Source organism: Trachemys scripta, chromosome 3 (assembly GCF_013100865.1).
Source record: "Trachemys scripta elegans isolate TJP31775 chromosome 3, CAS_Tse_1.0, whole genome shotgun sequence".
NCBI lineage: Eukaryota > Metazoa > Chordata > Testudines > Emydidae > Trachemys > Trachemys scripta.
The window spans coordinates 199,021,076-199,038,206 of record NC_048300.1 but is presented as its reverse complement, the minus strand read 5'-3'; the positions used below and the strand labels follow the sequence as shown (position 1 = coordinate 199,038,206).

Genomic DNA, 17,131 nt, shown 5'->3' with positions numbered 1-17,131 from the left:
GTCCCAATAGTAACATTTCTTGTTGAGGGGAACATGCAGACGGGCCGACATTTCCTTGACGGGCCTATCAAACAGCTTCTTCTGTCACTGACGTGGCAGAAACTAAACACGCCGTGGGATGGGGACGGCCCGAAGGTTTTGTCGGCACATCGCTCGTGAGCCAAGCAGCCATCCCGAACGAGCACTGATAAAGCCTTAAGCCCCCATCCCCTTCTCTCCATTTCAGCTGACCCACGGAGAGGCAAACCCCTCTGCTAACGACATGGGGTTTGCGCACAGACGTTTCCTCAGGCATGAGCGCTCCCCAAGCCACTGTTACGTACCAGGCTGCGTGTAAACGGTCCCAACATCCATTTTGAAGGAGCCCACCAAGGTCCCACTGCGCAAGAGATTCTTAGAGTGGATGACCTTTCAATCAACAAAGGCACAAGCAAGTCAGTACGCGCCGAGCTACTGCACCGCCCCCAAGCCCGGCCGTGCGGGGAGTGGGGCAGCAGGTCCCAGAGTGAGGGTTCAGCCTCCCAGATCTGGGAACGTCATAAACGAGATGGGTGCCTGGGGGAGGGTTCTCTGAGTCTCTCTTGAGCATGTGCCCACACACGGTGAAACCCGGCGTCTCTGCCGAGGACCGGAATGGCAGGGGGATGCTGAGCGGTGTGTGACCGGACTTGAAGGACGGGAAGAGCAGGATGGGCTAAGGTGAACCGGCTGGGCGTGAGGTGCTGAGACTGGAACTGCAGCATGTGCTCTAGTCGACAAGCGAGCCCTGAGTGGGCGTACCCAGGCCTGGAATAACGGAGGGCCCTGGACTAGCAGAGGGGGGTGTGGGCCAGGACAGAGGGGCACCGGCAAAGCTCTTGGTCGGGGAAGCTTGCACAGTGGCTGACAGCGGCATCCCCAGTTCCTTCCTGAGCTCTCCTTCCCTGCAAACGCCACAGGCAGGTGAAACGGGCTCTTCCCACCAAAACTCGGAAAGGGCCGTGAAAGGGCACATGCGCTCACTCATGCACACACGCTCACACGCACACACGCTCGCTCACGCAGGCTCACATGCTCACGCACGCACGCTCACATGCTCGCTCACGCAGGCTCACACGCTCACATGCACATGCTCACACGCACGCTCATGCAGGCTCACACGCTCACACGCACATGCTCACACGCACGCTCACGCAGGCTCACATGCGCACACACTCACACGCATGCTCACGCAGGCTCACACGCGTATACACTCACACACACACGCTCGCACACGCTTGCTCACGCAGGCTCTCACACACATGCTCGCTCACACACACATGCTCGCTCACACACGCGCACACACACACACACACGCTCGCTCACGCAGGCTCACACGCTCACGCGCTTGCTCACGCACACTTACCGACAGTTTGATGATTTTGTCGAACATGACGTCCGGGGGCACGTGGAAATCAAAGACGAAGTACTGCAAAGGAAAGGGAAGCCATAAGGGAGGGGGAACAAAGGGAGGTGCCTTTCGGAGGGAACGTCAAAATGGCTGCCAACGACTAGCCCTCGTTACCAGAGACAACCATCACATGGGACTGGCTCTGGGCGACAGAAGTTGCTGGGGAGGTGGTACTGGGGGGTGGAGGGGAGAGGGAGGAAGATCCAAATTACCTTAGAAAATGACAGCGTTTGTGCTCAAATGGAATGGAAAATATGATCCGCTATGAAAACTGGGTAAATGGGACGAGGGTCAGTAAAATTCAACCTCGATCAAGCGAACAGACGCTTTCTCTCTTTGTAAAAGCGCTCCGAGGCACTGGCTGCTTTCCCTGGGTTTTCGCTCAGCCGAGTCGCACAGGTGGGATCTGGTTCTGAATTCCATCCCCCTGACCCTGTCAGGAAGCTGGACCTGCAGCAGGACCAGTCTCAGGGTGACCTAACGAGCACGGGTGGCCNGTCTGTTCTGACCAATTTCTGCTTGTGTAATGTGCTCCCTTTGAATCCAGTGCATTCCCAGGGCTCTGGGCCAGAGACCAGTCCTGCAGCCATGTTTGTCGTGTCCTCTACATACTGGCTGCAGGGTCGTCTCTCTTAGTGCATGGAGCCTTTTCAGATCGGGAGAGGGAGCCTATCGTTAGGGCTACAGAAAAGCTTGTTGCCCCACTAAGATATCGTCTACCCTTTGGTTTGAAACTGATTTAGTCCCTAAAGCTGGTGTCCAGGAAGACACTAACACGGCTGGAAATCTCAATGTGGACGGGGCCAAGGGTAGCCGCCGAACCTCCACCAGCCCCAGTTGCGTTATCTGCCTTGTGCTGGCTGCTCTCTGCAGGCTCGAGAAACTGGAGAACGAATCCAAGACTAATCAGGACAAGTTTGAAGAGATCACCTCGAAATGGGGCTCGGCCAAAGAGAAAACCATCCCGCAGGACCTGTGGGACGTGCTCAACCTGCAGCAGCAGCAGTGTGCTCTGCTCATCGAAGAGAAGAACAAGCTCATCAGCGAACTGCAGCAGGTAGATTGCCGGAGCCAGGAGTGCCGGGGGTGTGTGGAGACAGCTGTGGGGCACGGAGGGTCTTGCTGGAGCATGTTAATGTTAGAAGGACACTGTCCAAGAGTAAGTGACCCAGAACTGCCTGACTCTTCTCTTAGGCCAGGGTACTGTGCTCCCCTACAATAACAAATCCATATACACAGACTCAGCATACACTCATGTCCTGGCAGTAACAGACCAGGACCCAAGAAACCTGTTCCATACTTTTCCCACCCATACCCAACAACTCTCCAAGTTCACACCCAGGGTTCTTCCCAGCAAGTTACTTTCCTCTCCCTCAGCTCTTCCGTTACCCCTGATTTCTCCAAGCTTTTGTGCTGCTGCTGAGGGGTGTGGGAAATACGGTTCTGTATTGTAGTTTAAATGAATTACTACTCAGAGCTCTGTATTGATATGCCTAGTAAGGAATCTGTCAAAAAATATTTCCTGAATCTTTTTTGTTGTCTGTCTTGCTAGACATACTTGCTGACAGGTATTTTGAAATAACTGACCAAAAATAATTGAAACTGGTGTCAGAGTAGCAGCCGTGTTAGTTTGTATCTGCAAAAAGAACAGGAGTACTTATGGCACCTTAGAGACTAACAAATTTATGCATCCGAAGAAGTGGGCTGTAGTCCACGAAAGCTTATGCTCTAATAAATTTGTTAGTCTCTAAGGTGCCACAAGTACTCCTGTTTTTTTTTGAAACTGGTGTGATTTTTGACAAATAAAATATGCAGAATTTTAAAATGTGTGCAGAATTTTAAATTTTTTGTTGCAGAATTGTGATTTTTTTTTTTTCCAGAATTCCCCCAGGAGTAATCTCCCTGCCAATGCTTGATTGTTCCTGTAATTTACTCTTGGGGCTTTCTAGTCCTGCCCCCCTTAGTCCAGACAAGGGTTAAATAGCCCAGGAATTGGGGCTTCCTCCTCCTTGCTAGCAAGTGTAGTAGATCTTCCCATCATCTCTTCTCTCTCCTAACCACTGTTCTGTTCCTCAGTTCTCTTCCCTCGTCACTTTCCATAATGTCTGAAGGGGCAGATGCAGGATATTGATTGTTAGGTTCTCTGGCTTGTGCTGAAGCTCTGCAGAGCAGTGTTTCTCAGTTCAGTGTCTGCTCTTCTCCTGCAGGAGCTGAAAAGCAAAGATGACCAGTATGTGAAGGATCTCAAGAAGCAGTCAGACGACATTAACCTGCTGGTGGAGAGAATGGAGGAGCAGATCAGAAACCTAATGAAAACGTACCGTCGGGAACTCACGCAGATTGAGGTAGCAAATGGCTTCATAGCAGGATGGGAGCAAGCAGTGAATTATTCTCACGATAAATCCACCAGGGAGTTCTCCTTAATGGAATTATCTCCGGCAAAGGGCTCTCTTGCTCATTACACTGGCATTTCAGCAACGCTGGGTTCTGGCTTCAGATGTTTCTGTGGACCAGAGCTCTCACTTTGCCAGGTAGAAGTAAAACTGGAGATGAACGGAGCGCTGCGGTTCTGGTTATGTGATTCTGGGTCTTTCCCTCTCTAAGTTACTGGGGATCCAGTGAAGCCCAGGCCAGTAGAGACTGAAAGTTGCTTCTATGTGATGACTGTTCATTCCCAGATGTGTAAGGCCAGAAGGGACCATTCTGATTATCTAGTCCGACCTCCTGTAGAATGCAGGCCAGAGAATTTCACCCAATGGCCCATACGTTTTGGTTGAGCTAGACCGTATCTTTCAGTTTAATGTAGTGGCTTGTTGTGTGAATTGGATTTCATCCTCGCACCCACGCTACACTGTTCACAGACATCTTCCTACAAACCAAGAGAGCCAACAGCCCGCTTATCCCCAGACCCAGTAACACCAGCTTTTGTACCTGGCAGCTGCTGGGTCTGGGGTGCTGTGGGGGCAATAGGGAGAGCGTGTTGTCTCAGGGTTAGAGCAGCGCACTTGGAATCCCGAGGACTGGTTCTCTTTCCAGCCCTGCAGCTGAACCCTGCTGTGACCTCGGGCACAAGGAGAGGATGCCGTGCTTGTGCCTGGGTAGCACCTGGCGGCGATCTGGAGCTGGCTTCTGTCGCGGAAGCCTCTTGCCACTGCTCCCGGAGCTTGGCCCGGTACACAAGGCTTGTCCAGCGCTGGCAGCAAGCCGGGAGCGGGCCTTGCGGTGTGCACGGCGACCCGCTCACAGCACTGTCTCCTCCTCAGAAAGCTTTCGAGCTGGAACGGCGAGAGCTGCTGAGCAGTAACAAGAAGAAATGGGAGCAGGCCATGCAGGCCCACAACGCGCAGGAGGTAAGGGCCCTAAGGGGAATTGTGATCAGCGAAGGAAGGCTCCTAGGCACTGAGCAGCACCATGTCTCAGGCCCTGGGCCCGCTCTTGACAGTGAAGAGCCTGGGGTCAGAAGGGGCCAGGTATGGGCAGAGAGCAGGTGGGCCGAAGCCCAGCCCTTGGCAGGGTAATGAATGCTTCACTCTGCCCTCTTCTTGTAGGGCTGATGCCTGCTACAGGGCAGGCGTAACTCGGCAGCCCAGCAATGCAGGATCAGGCTGCCCTGCGCTCCCTGTCCTTAGCGCTCTGTACCTTGAAGAAGACACGGGAGGCTGGGGAGACGTCAGCTGGAGCACTGTGTCCACTGGGCGCCACACGTTTGGAAAGCTGTGGGCAAACTGGAGAGAGTCCAGGGAGAGAGACAGAACTGATAAAAGGGTTAGAAACCCTGACCTATAGGGAAAGGTTAATAAAACCGGGCCTGTTTAGTCTTAAGAAAAGAAGACTGAGGGGGGGACCTGATAACAGTCCTCAAATCTGTGAAGGGCTGTTCTAAAGAGGACGGGGATCCATTGTTCTCCATGTCCGCTGAGGGAAGGACAGAAGTGATGGGCTTTATCTGCAGGAGATTCATGTTAGTTATAGGGGAAAACTCTCCAACTCTCAGGGGAGTAAAGCTCTGGAACAGGCTTCCCAGGGAGGTTGTTCAATCCCCATTACCTGAGATTTGTAGGAACAGGCTGGACAAACCCCTGTCAGGGGTTGTCTCAGTGGCGGATTAATGATTTTGCCGCCCCCAGGCCCTGAAATAATTGCCGTTCCCAGTCCCATATGAACTTGTTTTAGTTTTTTTACAAACTCGTTTGAACTAAAATGAATCTAAATATCATTAAAATAATTGAACATTTACAAGTTTTGTTATAAATAAAATTACAAGTACAGCGGACCCTCGCTTGAACACACGTCTGTATAGCGCGATTTCGCTTATAGCGCGGGACCACGCATGGATCCAAAACTGAGAACCGCTTCATTTCTTCCTTCCAGTCATATTATTAACATTTAGGAGTCTCGCTAGTATGTTTATTAAATGGCATTGCACCGTCATTGGTGGGTTCAAGACGCGCTATGATTGGTAGAATCGCGGCGTCACTGATGTCCCGATTACAAAAATGCTGCTTTTATAAATTTGCCGGCCTAGGCCTAGGCCTTGTCGGCCTAGGCGATAATACGCCACTGGGTGCTCTAGGTTCACTTGGTCCTGCCTCAGCACAGGGGGCTGGACTAGACGACCTCTCGAGGTCCTTTCCCGGCCTACGTTGCTATGACTTTGTGATTCTATAACCTCAGAAAGGTAGGGCTGGAAGGGAGATCAAGAGGGCTTCTAGTCCAGCCCCCCACGCTGAGGTAGGATGAAATATACCTCAGTGTGGGGGGAGTACTGGACTCCGTTGTGCTAGGACACACAGGATTCCCACTTCCTTCTGCCCTGCCCCAGTCACTACTGCCCCTTCAGCCAGGGCTGGTTGCTTTGCTCTTANCAGGAAGCTGGGCCTGCAGCAGGACCAGTCTCAGGGTGACCTAACGAGCACGGGTGGCCTGCACCAGGCTGCCTGATGGGGTGGAAGAGTCAGCAGACAGGCTGCTCAAAGCATTTGCCCCTGGCTTCGTAGCGCTTTGGCTGCTTGTTTCCAGCCTTTCCTCGCTCTGTTCTGACATCTGGCCTGGGCTGTAAGGCCCCCGGGGGTCTAGAACCTGGGGCTGCAGAACCACCAGGCCAGCAACAGCACCAGGCCGTCACCCAGCGGCAGCTGTAACCAGCTCGCGCTCTACTGCCCATGACTCACAGTGGACACAGACCACAGGAAGTCCTGCCTCAAGGGTTGTGATAGGCAGCAGCTTCCTGTCTCCTTATTGGCTCCCAAGGGGCGGTCCAAGATGTGTCGGCGGAAGACGGTGGATCTCCTGTATATGCCAGGACCAGTCCTACTCCTGAACTAGCTTCAGGCTTGATTTGAACTTTGCCTCCTGACCCGGACCTTGAAACCTGACGAACTCAGACCCTTGGTGTCAACCCTGGCCTGGGAACCTGACGGCAAACTCCTCCGCTACTCCCAGCCTCAGGTTTGACCCCGCTCTGACCTTTGGTCCTGACTGCCCTTGTTAGGGTCCTAAGCCTGGGCTCTGACTCCTGCTCCAACCACTGGCGTGACTGCCCATGTCCCAGGCCCTCACAGACCCATCCCGAACACAAGGGCACATATGTTCACCCTGGGTCAGGCACTGCCCCATTCTCATGGAAAGCCCACAGCCAAGCAAGCCACTTTCTGTAGTGCTGGCGTGCTTTGAAGAGCCAGCATTCTGCTGGAACGTGGGGCAGGTCCCACGGTCTCTCCTGCCCCGGGCAGCTAGTCCCACCAGGTCCGTGGAGCAGTACAGGAGGGGCATTTAATCTCAAGTATTTGGCTCGTTAGACAGCAAGGCAGCAGTTCTCCAAGCCTAGGGTATTGCCAGTGTGATACTCTGTGGTGTCCTGTGACTATCAATGGCTAGATCCCACTTTTATCTTCCGCTAACCCTGACCCGAGAAGGCAAACGCCCAGCTCAGTGGTCTCTTTATCCGCCTACAGCCAAGGTGTGTGTCTCGGCACACCGAGCTGGGAGCCAGGTCTGGGGAGAGGCCAGCTCACCTCGTTGTAGTAGGGGCAGTTGGTTGACTCCTTCATGGAGGTGTATTTCTTCTCTTCCCCCACCTCCACGCACACCACGGGGTCCATGTTCAGCCCCACCAGCTGCCGGGCCTCGATGACTGTGATGCTCACCTGGCGAGGGGAGATACAGACACCCACCCTTGTAAGAGCCGGGTTCGTCGCTTCTCCGCGTTACCCACTGGCCTGCATTCGCCTGCTGATGTGAAATCAGTGCTAGCGGAGAGATACCAGAGCGACAGCCCCGGAGACCCCAGGCAGGGTCAGCTCCCCTGCCCCCATGCTGCTGATGTCCTCACACCCTGGTCTGGAGTGGACGTCCTCTGAGGCCTGGGTCATGAAGTTGCTCTCATTTCACTAATGGAGTGAAGTTAAACCGATTTAGCTCGGCCGGTGCGGCTTTGCATATGGACACTGTCCACTGGTTCACACCCGGGTCACACTGGTTTAGGGCGCCCCACATAGTTGCACCAGGCGACCTACGTCAGTTTAACTTCATACCGTTAGTGACACTGATACAACATCTGTGCATAGACAAGCCCTGAGACTCCCAGCAGACAACGACGGCGGCTGGGTCTATATGAAATGGCCACCCACCCAGCGAGAACTCAAAGACCACCTCTGTGCCCTACCTAATTAGAAGTCTCCCTGATTAACAATTTCTCCTCTCCCCACCACATCCTATCTGTCATATTCTGACTGTTACCTGCATCTTTCAGAAGCACCGTTTCAGACTGTGGTCCTCAAATGTAATTGATTTCCTACAATTTTTACGCGTTCAGCAAAAGCCAGTTTGTTATGGAAAATAGATCTACTGAGGGTTAGCAAACAAGCCCCATGCGCCCCCTGACTGCGTTTTGTCGTTGCCAGCTCTTCTACACCTGAAAGATGAGCCCTTCTAGACTAAGTCACGTCTCCACACTCTCGTGATCTTCTCCATTCCAGACTATGCTCTGACGTTGCACCCCATAATGCTTTATGGAAATATGCGTATGCCATGTAACATATCTCTGCGAAGGTTATGATCTACTGAATCTATTCATCCTATTTGTGTGCATGCATCATTTTTGTGTTCGAAGTTATGAATATTGGCCGTGTATTTGATTTTAAGTAGCCTTAGTAGGGCATTTGGCCAGCTTCTTGAGAAAGGAATTTGCAAGTTAAGTGCCCAATCAAGAAACACTTAATAGACAATGGACCTTGGAAGACACCAATCCACATAAGAAGTCTACCTGGGGACGTTCAAGGGAGCATGTGAGCAATGGCTGCTGCCTGTAATGTTCTGAGTCATGCATGGACATGTGACTTGCCCATATGACTCCAAAACTCCATCTTGTAGCTGGGATTCTACACCGGGGGTTTCCCACCCACAAGAGAGAAACTATTTAAAGTCCTGGGAGACCCTTCCATTTGGTCTTCAACTGTCTCAAGAGATAGCCTCTCCACCCCTAAAGGATACCTAAAAGAAACTAGAACAAAGGACAGTAACCACAGGGGTGTGAGTGATTGCTGGACCCAGACTAGAAGGAGGCTAGTCTGTAAAAGAAGCTTATTGGAACATCTCTGAGGGTGAGATTTCATCTATCACTTTCTTATTGTATTAGGCTTAGACTTGCGTGTTTTACTTTATTTTGCTTGGTAATTCATTTTGTTCTATCTGCTATTCCTTGGAACCACTTAAATCCTACTGTCGGTATTTAATAAAATCACTTTTTACTGATTAATTAACTCAGAGTATGTATTAATACCTGGGGGGGGGGGACCAGCTGTGCATATCTCTCTATCAGTGTTATAGAAGGTGAATAATTTATGAGTTTATCCTGCATAAACTTTATATAGGGTAAAATGGATTTATTTGGGGTTTGGATCCCATTGGGAGCTGGGTACCTGAGTGTTGGAGACAGAAGCATTTCTTTAGCTGTTTTCAGTTAAGTCTGCAGCTTTTGGGGGACGTGGTTCAGACCTGGGTCTGTGTTTGTAGCAGGCTAGTGTGTCTGGCACAGCCAAGCAGGGCACTGAAGTCCCAAGCTGCCAGGAAAAACGGGCTTAGAGGCAGCCTCAGCACATTGGGTGGCAGTCCCAAAGGGGTTTCTGTGACCCAACCTGTCATATACGCCACGTCTCCCTTGCCCTTGCAGGATCGCAATGATCTCCCAACTGGCCTGCCTGCTCTTTCCATCTCTTGCTCGCGACTGGTTCAGAATTTACCAGCAAGCTGCATCTCCCCTGTACCCCTTGACACTTCCATTACCCCAGCTACACTGGCTCCCCATTAGCCTCACAATCCAGTTTAGTTTATAGTCAAAGCTCTTCAGTTTATGTCTCCGTTGTATTTGCCTAATTTTATTTGGGCTGTTGCTCCCGCGTGGGACTGGCAATCCACTGGCGATGCCCTCCTGGGGCATTCTCCCATGTGGTGGAATGCTCAACAAGTCCACCTGTGGCCGAGCGAGTCACTCGTGTCCCTTTCTCCTGACCAGCTGTGATCTAGATGTTTGAGGGCTCTCTAGGCAGCTGCCTGGTATTTGCAAAGGGCCACGAACACAATCCAGCCAATCGATAATCTGCTCCAAACAGGGATGGTCGCGGGCATATGGAGTGAGAGCAGCCAGCAGCCAGACTTCCCCAGGACTCCCCGGCATGAGCTGCCCTCCCCAGGCTGTTTCAGGAGGGTCATTCAGAATGACCAGACCCCTAGGTGGGTAGGTGAAGTGCTGTACCCCGCACATGGATAGCCGGGCACTGTCGCCCTCTGCCAGAAACATGGGGAAGATGGAAACATGGACTCATGCAGATCTCAGCCCTTTTCTGGCACAGGTCTGCTCCTTTAATTCAGAGGATGCTAGAGACCTGGGATTATGGAGGCTGACGGCCCCCCCCTCTCCCCAGCCTCGAGCCCCAGGAGCATGTGGAGGGTAGGAAAGGGGTCACAGTGGCCCCACTTACTTGGTAATCCATTGGCCGGCCAGCACTAGGCTCCATTTTAATGTCAGGCTTTGACCTTTGAAGGGGGAGAAAAATCAGTGGTCATAAAACAAAGAGAGGAACAGCGTATTCTGGCTGTGAAAATGTGGAGCCCTTGACAAAATAGTTGCAAAATTATAGAGCCTCTTCCCGCCTCTCTCTCTCTGGATGTAAGCGATATGAACCCCCTCTCCCCCGCCCCGAGTTTTGCCTTCTGCAGGTGGCAAACTGTCAGGCAGGTCTTTAAAGAGCCATTGCGGTAACAACCCTGGCTCATCACCCCTCCCCCCCGAATGCAGTCGGAGTGTGCATCTGGACTGTGGGGCGTGTGATGTCACTTCCTGTCTCGTATTGGCTCCCATCCTTCCCTCACCTCTTATTCGACACGTTGGTGGTAACGGCTGTGACTGAAGCCAGAGAAATGGTGTCTGGGTCGAGGCCTCCTCCGAGCCGCATGGCTTTCCGGTCCAGGTCTTCTGTCTCCAGAATGGCAGGTTCATCTGATGGACGAACACGAACACAGACAAAAGAATGACTTTCCCTGGTGCCTGTGTCTCCCCTATATAATAGCGCGTTAACTACTCAACGGCTCAGCGAAGGCCAGTCAGTAACTCCTATTCCTCCAACCCCAGAATGCAAAGGCAAGAGTCCCTGCATCAAATTACAGGGAACAGTTTTCAAACCGAGAGAAAGGAAGTATGCTTTCGAGCTGCATATAATTAACCTGTGACATTTGCTGCTGTAGGATGTTATGGAGGCAAATATCTTACGAGGATTAAAAACCACAACAGATCGGAGACATTGAAATTAGCATAATATCTGCAGTTACACCAGCTAGGTTGCCTGCCCCATTCAGTAAGGGGCCCACACTTTCCCTGCTAACATACCTGTAGAAACCCTTCTTGTCACCTTTCACATCCCTTGCTAGCTGCAACTTCAATTGTGCTTTGGCATTCCTGATTACAGCCCTGCATGCTCGAGCAATGTTTTTATACTCTTCCCTAGTCATCTGTCCAAGTTTCCACTTCTTATAAGCTTCCTTTTTGTGTTTAAGCTCACCGAAGATTTCTCTGTTAAGCCAAGCTGGTCGCCTGCCATATTTGCTATTCTTTCTGCACATCGGGATGGTTTGTTCCTGCACCCTCAATAAGGCTTCTTTAAAATACAGCCAGCTCTCCTGGACTCCTTTCCCCTCATATTAGCCTCCCAGGGGATCCTGCCCATCCATTCCCTGAGGGAGTCAAAGTCTGCTTTTCTGAAGTCCAGGGTCTGTATTTTGCTACTCTCCTTTCTTCCTTTTGAACATCTAGTCCATTTTCCCCAGGCTTGTTCCCTACAGCATGTCTTATCTGGTCTAGTTTGAAATGTTTCCTGCAAAGGGGCTTCCTTCTACCATTTCTCCTGGGAGCCTATTCCACAGCCTAACCCATCAGTCTCTCTGCAATGAAGATTGCTGTGATATTTATCTTGAGTTTCCTTTTCCCAATTCCACATCATGGTCCCTAGTTACATCTTCCAGCACCATGTTAAACTACCCCGCTCCCTCCCAGGGATTAGAGCTTTCAGAAACCCATCATCATATGTCCGCTGAACCGCTACTTAGCCAAGCTAGACGGGTGCTCGGTCTGCTCCAGTCTGGGATACTGGCTAAGATGGACCAGCTCTGGTACAGCATGGGGCGGGACACCAACCAGAGGGCCCAGTGATGGTGAGAAGAAGGTTTGACACTGTGGCGGATGGACCATTGTGCTGTTTATCCCCACCGGCCAGTCTGATGCTTCTCTTCCCATCCTTGTTTTGTTGCAAAGGAGGCTACGTTACAGAGCACTAACCTATCGTGTGACAGCGCCCGCTCGGATCACACATGACTGCTCTACCCACTAGTGACACGGTAAGTACCGCACAGTGTATTTCGATATTAGCGCAATGCAAGGCAAGCGGCCTTGTAATCACAGGGTGCAACATACACGTCTCCTGGCCTCTCCGCTGCCAGCACCGAGGTGACATGGTAATTGCACCTACGCCAGGTGAGCCCGCTAGAGCCCTCTTGAGCTGCCAAGGTTACGTAAGCAGAGTGGCATCCACAGCTGGTAACACAGAGCCACAGCAGTGGGGGAGAAATGGATGGATGGGGACAGGATATTCCTCCATTATACCCGGCACTGATGCTGCACATGGTGCCCAGCCCCCGCAGCCCAGATACAACATCAGCCAGGAAGCGAAGGCACTCCAGGCCCAGCCTGCCCTTACCCGTGTATCCTGCCCAGAGATCAACACTCCCTCGTCTTAGCTCCCATGTGTTTTGAACAGCGATGCAGGGCAGGTGCCAAGGTGTGTATCAGTATCGTATTTCTATAGCTCGTTCCTTCTCTATACTAATCACAGAAGTATAGGACTGGAAAGGACCTTGAGAGGTCTTCCAGTCCAATCCCCTGCACTCAAGGCAGGACTAAGTAATAACTAGACCATCCCTGACAGGTGTTTGTCCAACCTGCTCTTAAAAATCCCCAATGATGGAGATTCCACAACCTCTCTAGATAATTTGTTCCAGTGCTTAACTACCCTGACAGTTGGGAATTTTTTCCTAATGTCCAACATGAACCTCCCTTGCCGTAACTTAAACCCATTGCTTCTTGTCCTATCATCAGAGGTTAAGGAGAACAATTTTCATCCCCCTCCTTGTAACACCTTTTATGTCTCATTTTTCCTACCAATCCTTTTCCTGTGGCTCTATTTCCATTGACGTCTGCACGCATGGGGAAAAATCCTAAGCATGCCTACAAATCTGTCCGCCTATCAATCATTCAGGCTGGCTGGCAAATGGTGAGGATTTTCCATGGAAAATATGTGAAAAGAAACAAGATTTTTCCCTCCCCCCAAATTTGAATTTTTTTTCATCTAAATGAAAAAAATTGTTTTGATTTGAATGAAAAGAAAATGAAAAAAAACCAAAACCCTGTTTTCCTCCCCCCATCTTTTCCAGGGGGAAGAAGAAAAAACCGTGAGAACGAGGGTTTAGTTTGGTTTTGATGAAAAATTGAACATTTAAAAAAAAAAGAACACTTTTTAAACATTCACCCTCTCTCTCCCTCCCCCACCCCCCCAGTCGGTCTGCAATATACAGCATAAAGAAGCAATTTCATTATGTATTTGCATGTCACTGCTAACTCAGCCAGCAGCTGCCTGGCCACCCAGGCTTTGACGTATTCCCACCCAACCGGGACCCAGCTCTGCACAGCTGCACGTACCTTGCTTTCGGTGAGGGTCCTCCTTTGGGGGCCGTATCTTGCCCAGCTTCATGGCTGAAAAGACTCCTTTCCCAGCTCTGCAAGAAGCGGGGGCAGGGGAAGAAGGCAGAACTCATTGAATCCGGTAGTTGCAGATATTTTTGTCTGGGCATTTCTGGACAGAAGAGCACGCTGCAGATTAACCTACCCCAAACTAGGACCTTCTACTCTGGGACTCAGATGCCATCTAGATTTTCATTTGTAGAACTCAGAGTGTTTTACAGAGGAGGTCAGTAGCATCAGCCCCATTTCACAGATGGGGAAACAGAGGCACAGAGCAGTGATGTAATTTACCCAGAGTCACCCAGCAGAAGAGGAGGGAATAGAACCCAGCTTTCCTGAGTCCCGGTCCAGTGCTCTACTACTAGGCCACTCTGTCTCTCTTGTTAAGTACCCATGCCCCAAACTAGGGTGAAAATATCAGCTAAAATAGTCCACTCGGAGGGTTAAATACTAATTAGCCTATCCCAGAATAGAGCCAGAATACCCCCAAACTGGGGCTAAAACACCAGGCTGAAATGGTGCCAAGACACCCCAGATTGACAACGGTGACGCACCACGTGCGCTTTCAGCGATGTGACTTTTTGTCCATAAGCTGCCTACCAGCCACGGGTCAGCGGGGGGTGCATTTCCCAACGCAGAGGGGCCAGCACAAGCCCCAAGCACCACTGACATCCCACATCGGTTGGTCTCTGCACCGGGGGGAATTTTCACCCTGAAACATTTTGAACCATAAGACTTGGCCTGCAGCGTGTACGCCAGCCGCTCCCTGCAAATATTCAGCACCCGGGGCTGGATCCTCAACTGGCGCAAGTTGTCCCGGAGCGCCATTCACTGCAATGGAGCGGCAACAATTTATAGTCACTGAGGAGCTGGCCCCTGAAAGCCAAAGTGTGTTGATTGCTTTGGATTGGCTACACAGATCACATGGTATTTTTTATGTTGCCCGATTGGATGAAAGTGTTTCAGGTTTCTGGCATACATATTCTCACTTATGGGTTCAAAATTCACTTGCTGTTAATATTCACTGAAAACTCATCCACCCCACCGACATTCCTGCCAGGAAAAACGCTTGCTCAACTATTTAGTCAACACTTGCTGATTTATAATGGCACTAAAAATGGGGATCGGGGGGTATTCTGGCTACCTTAGACTCATAGACTTTAAAGCCAGAAGGGACCATCACGATCAATTAGTCTGACCTCCTGCACCTCACAGGCCACAGAACCTCACCCACCCACTCCTGTAATAGACCCAGAACCTCTGGCTGAGTTACTGAAGTCCTCAAATCATGGTTTAAAGACTTAAAGTTACAGAGAATCCACCATATGCACTAGTTTAAACCTACAAGTGTCCCATGCCCCATGCTGCAGAGGAAAGCGAACTCTCTCCCCCTCCCCCAGGGTCTCTGCCAATCTGACCCGGAGGAAAATTCCTTCCCAACCCCTAATATGGCGATCAGTTAGACCCTGAGCATGTGGGCAAGACCCACCAGCCAGACACCTGGGAAAGAATTCTCTGTAGTAACTCAGAACCCTCCCCATTTAGTGTCCCATCACCGGCCGTTGGAGATATTTGCTGCCTGCAGTCGCAGATCTGATTTAAAACTACAACATGCAACCAAGGCAAAGCTAGGCACAAAGTGGGTTTGAAACACAGCCAACGTGAATTTAAATGGATATTCATGGCAAACATTTAGTGGTGTTTGTGGCTGGTTCAGTATGATATGCTAGTCTGATATAACAATAATTTAATATACTGGCTCCCAGGCTGAACAGAACTTGGTATGCGGGGTTAATAAAATATAGTTCTTTAATACACTGACAACTTTAGCACCGCAGACTGGGTTGATTTCATACGATGGCACAATAAATATGCAGAGCTTGTCAAGTAATATCACAAACGATTGCAAGTATTTTTGCTCTTTGGTTTCACTGTTATTTGAGTTGGGGGAAGGGCTAGGTGAAATTTTTCAACCAAAATTTTTTAGCTGAAAAATTTCTGATTTGACTAAAAGGTTTCACAAATTACTGTTGATTTCACCAAACTGTTCATTTCAAAGCACCGACTCCCTCCCCCGTTTAAAAAAAATTCACCATTTTCAAAATGAAACGTTTGGATTTTTCACTTGGAAACAACTTTTGGTTTAGAAATGCAATGTAATTTAAAACAATTAGAAAACTTGAAAAACGCTCAAAATTGAAATGAAAGATTTCATTTTGGGCAGAACAAAACATTTAGCTTGACCCAAAACCATTTTTTTTTACTTTGATTTGCCAAAAATGTTGAAAATGTTTCACATCTCTTCTACCCGAAACCATTTTTTGTTTCAATTTTTCAGAATTGCCGGCGATCCAAAAAAATCCCTCATTCGGCCAGCTGTAGCTGGGGGTTCACTGTTACTTGTGAAATCATTTTATCTGCTGTTGGTCTTGGACAGGCACCAGTTAACGTGGTGAAAATAGTCCTGAATCTGGAAAGTTTTGTGAATTTTTCGTTTCAAGAATGATTCAGTTGGAAATCAGGATCAGAAAGGGTATTCTTTGCTATTCTCCAGGCATCAAGAAGCAGAAACAGATGGCCAATCCTATGCCACAAATACTGAAGAGCAAACAGCTGCAGCTCTAGAGTGAACTACTTGTGAACAACCCAACGGCTGAAGTTTGTTTGCTAATCTCTGAGTAGGAATATGCTTGCGGGTCACAGCAATGAGGATGGGGGAAAAAAGGATTCATTGGATAATTTGTACATTCACGATGAGTGAAACTCACCCCGTGCAGTGGGGCAAGGCCCCACCTCCATGCAGCGTTTAAGTGGGACTAAAGTGATGTAAGAAGGGTTACACTCAAAGGGCAGATTTCTCCTTGCTGTGACGCCACCACATGTGAGTTTGTCTGGAGGTGACTGAGGAAAGAGCAGAACTGAAAAGCAGTTTATAAATCTGCACTGATCTCTGCTTAACAGCAACCTTCTCTTATTCACCTCGCAAAGAGCTTTTGCTTTAAGAACATCATTCTCTCCAACATCCTGCTTCCACTTGGCAGCTGGAGAACTGCAGTAGATGCTGAGCCTTTGGGCAGGACTGCAATTATTCCTCCAGAGGTAATTAAATGTCGTTCTTTTTAATTAGTCGCTCCAAACCCCAAATCCACCTCCGGCCCAGGGGTGGTACAAGAGAGCAGCTTACTGGCAGCTGATTAGCACATAATGAACAGCCACTGAAGCCATGTTATTAAATATTAAGGTTTGTTTTAATTTGGGAACAAAAAAGAAGGCAGATGGCGTGTGTGTGTGTGGGCGTGTGTGTGTGTGGGGGGGGGGGTTTGCGGGGGGGTTGCAGGACTGCCGGGTGGGCTGCTCAGAGAAGAAAATAATGCTCCTAAAACTCCCCTATCACAGCTCCCATTCAGCACAGCCGT

General features: G+C 50.1%; 1 protein-coding gene across 1 annotated transcript in view; it reads right to left on the bottom strand.

Moving 5' to 3' along the window:
• OTOF (otoferlin) overlaps positions 1–17,131 on the bottom strand; it is a gene marked incomplete at its 3' end in the record, with an annotated part of 165,587 nt that overhangs the window by 26,051 nt on the left and 122,405 nt on the right. The window contains 6 exon segments of the mRNA XM_034766932.1: positions 324–408; positions 1,385–1,447; positions 7,444–7,575; positions 10,408–10,462; positions 10,799–10,925; positions 13,674–13,750. Of these exon segments, the coding sequence (XP_034622823.1) occupies positions 324–408; positions 1,385–1,447; positions 7,444–7,575; positions 10,408–10,462; positions 10,799–10,925; positions 13,674–13,750 (539 nt within the window).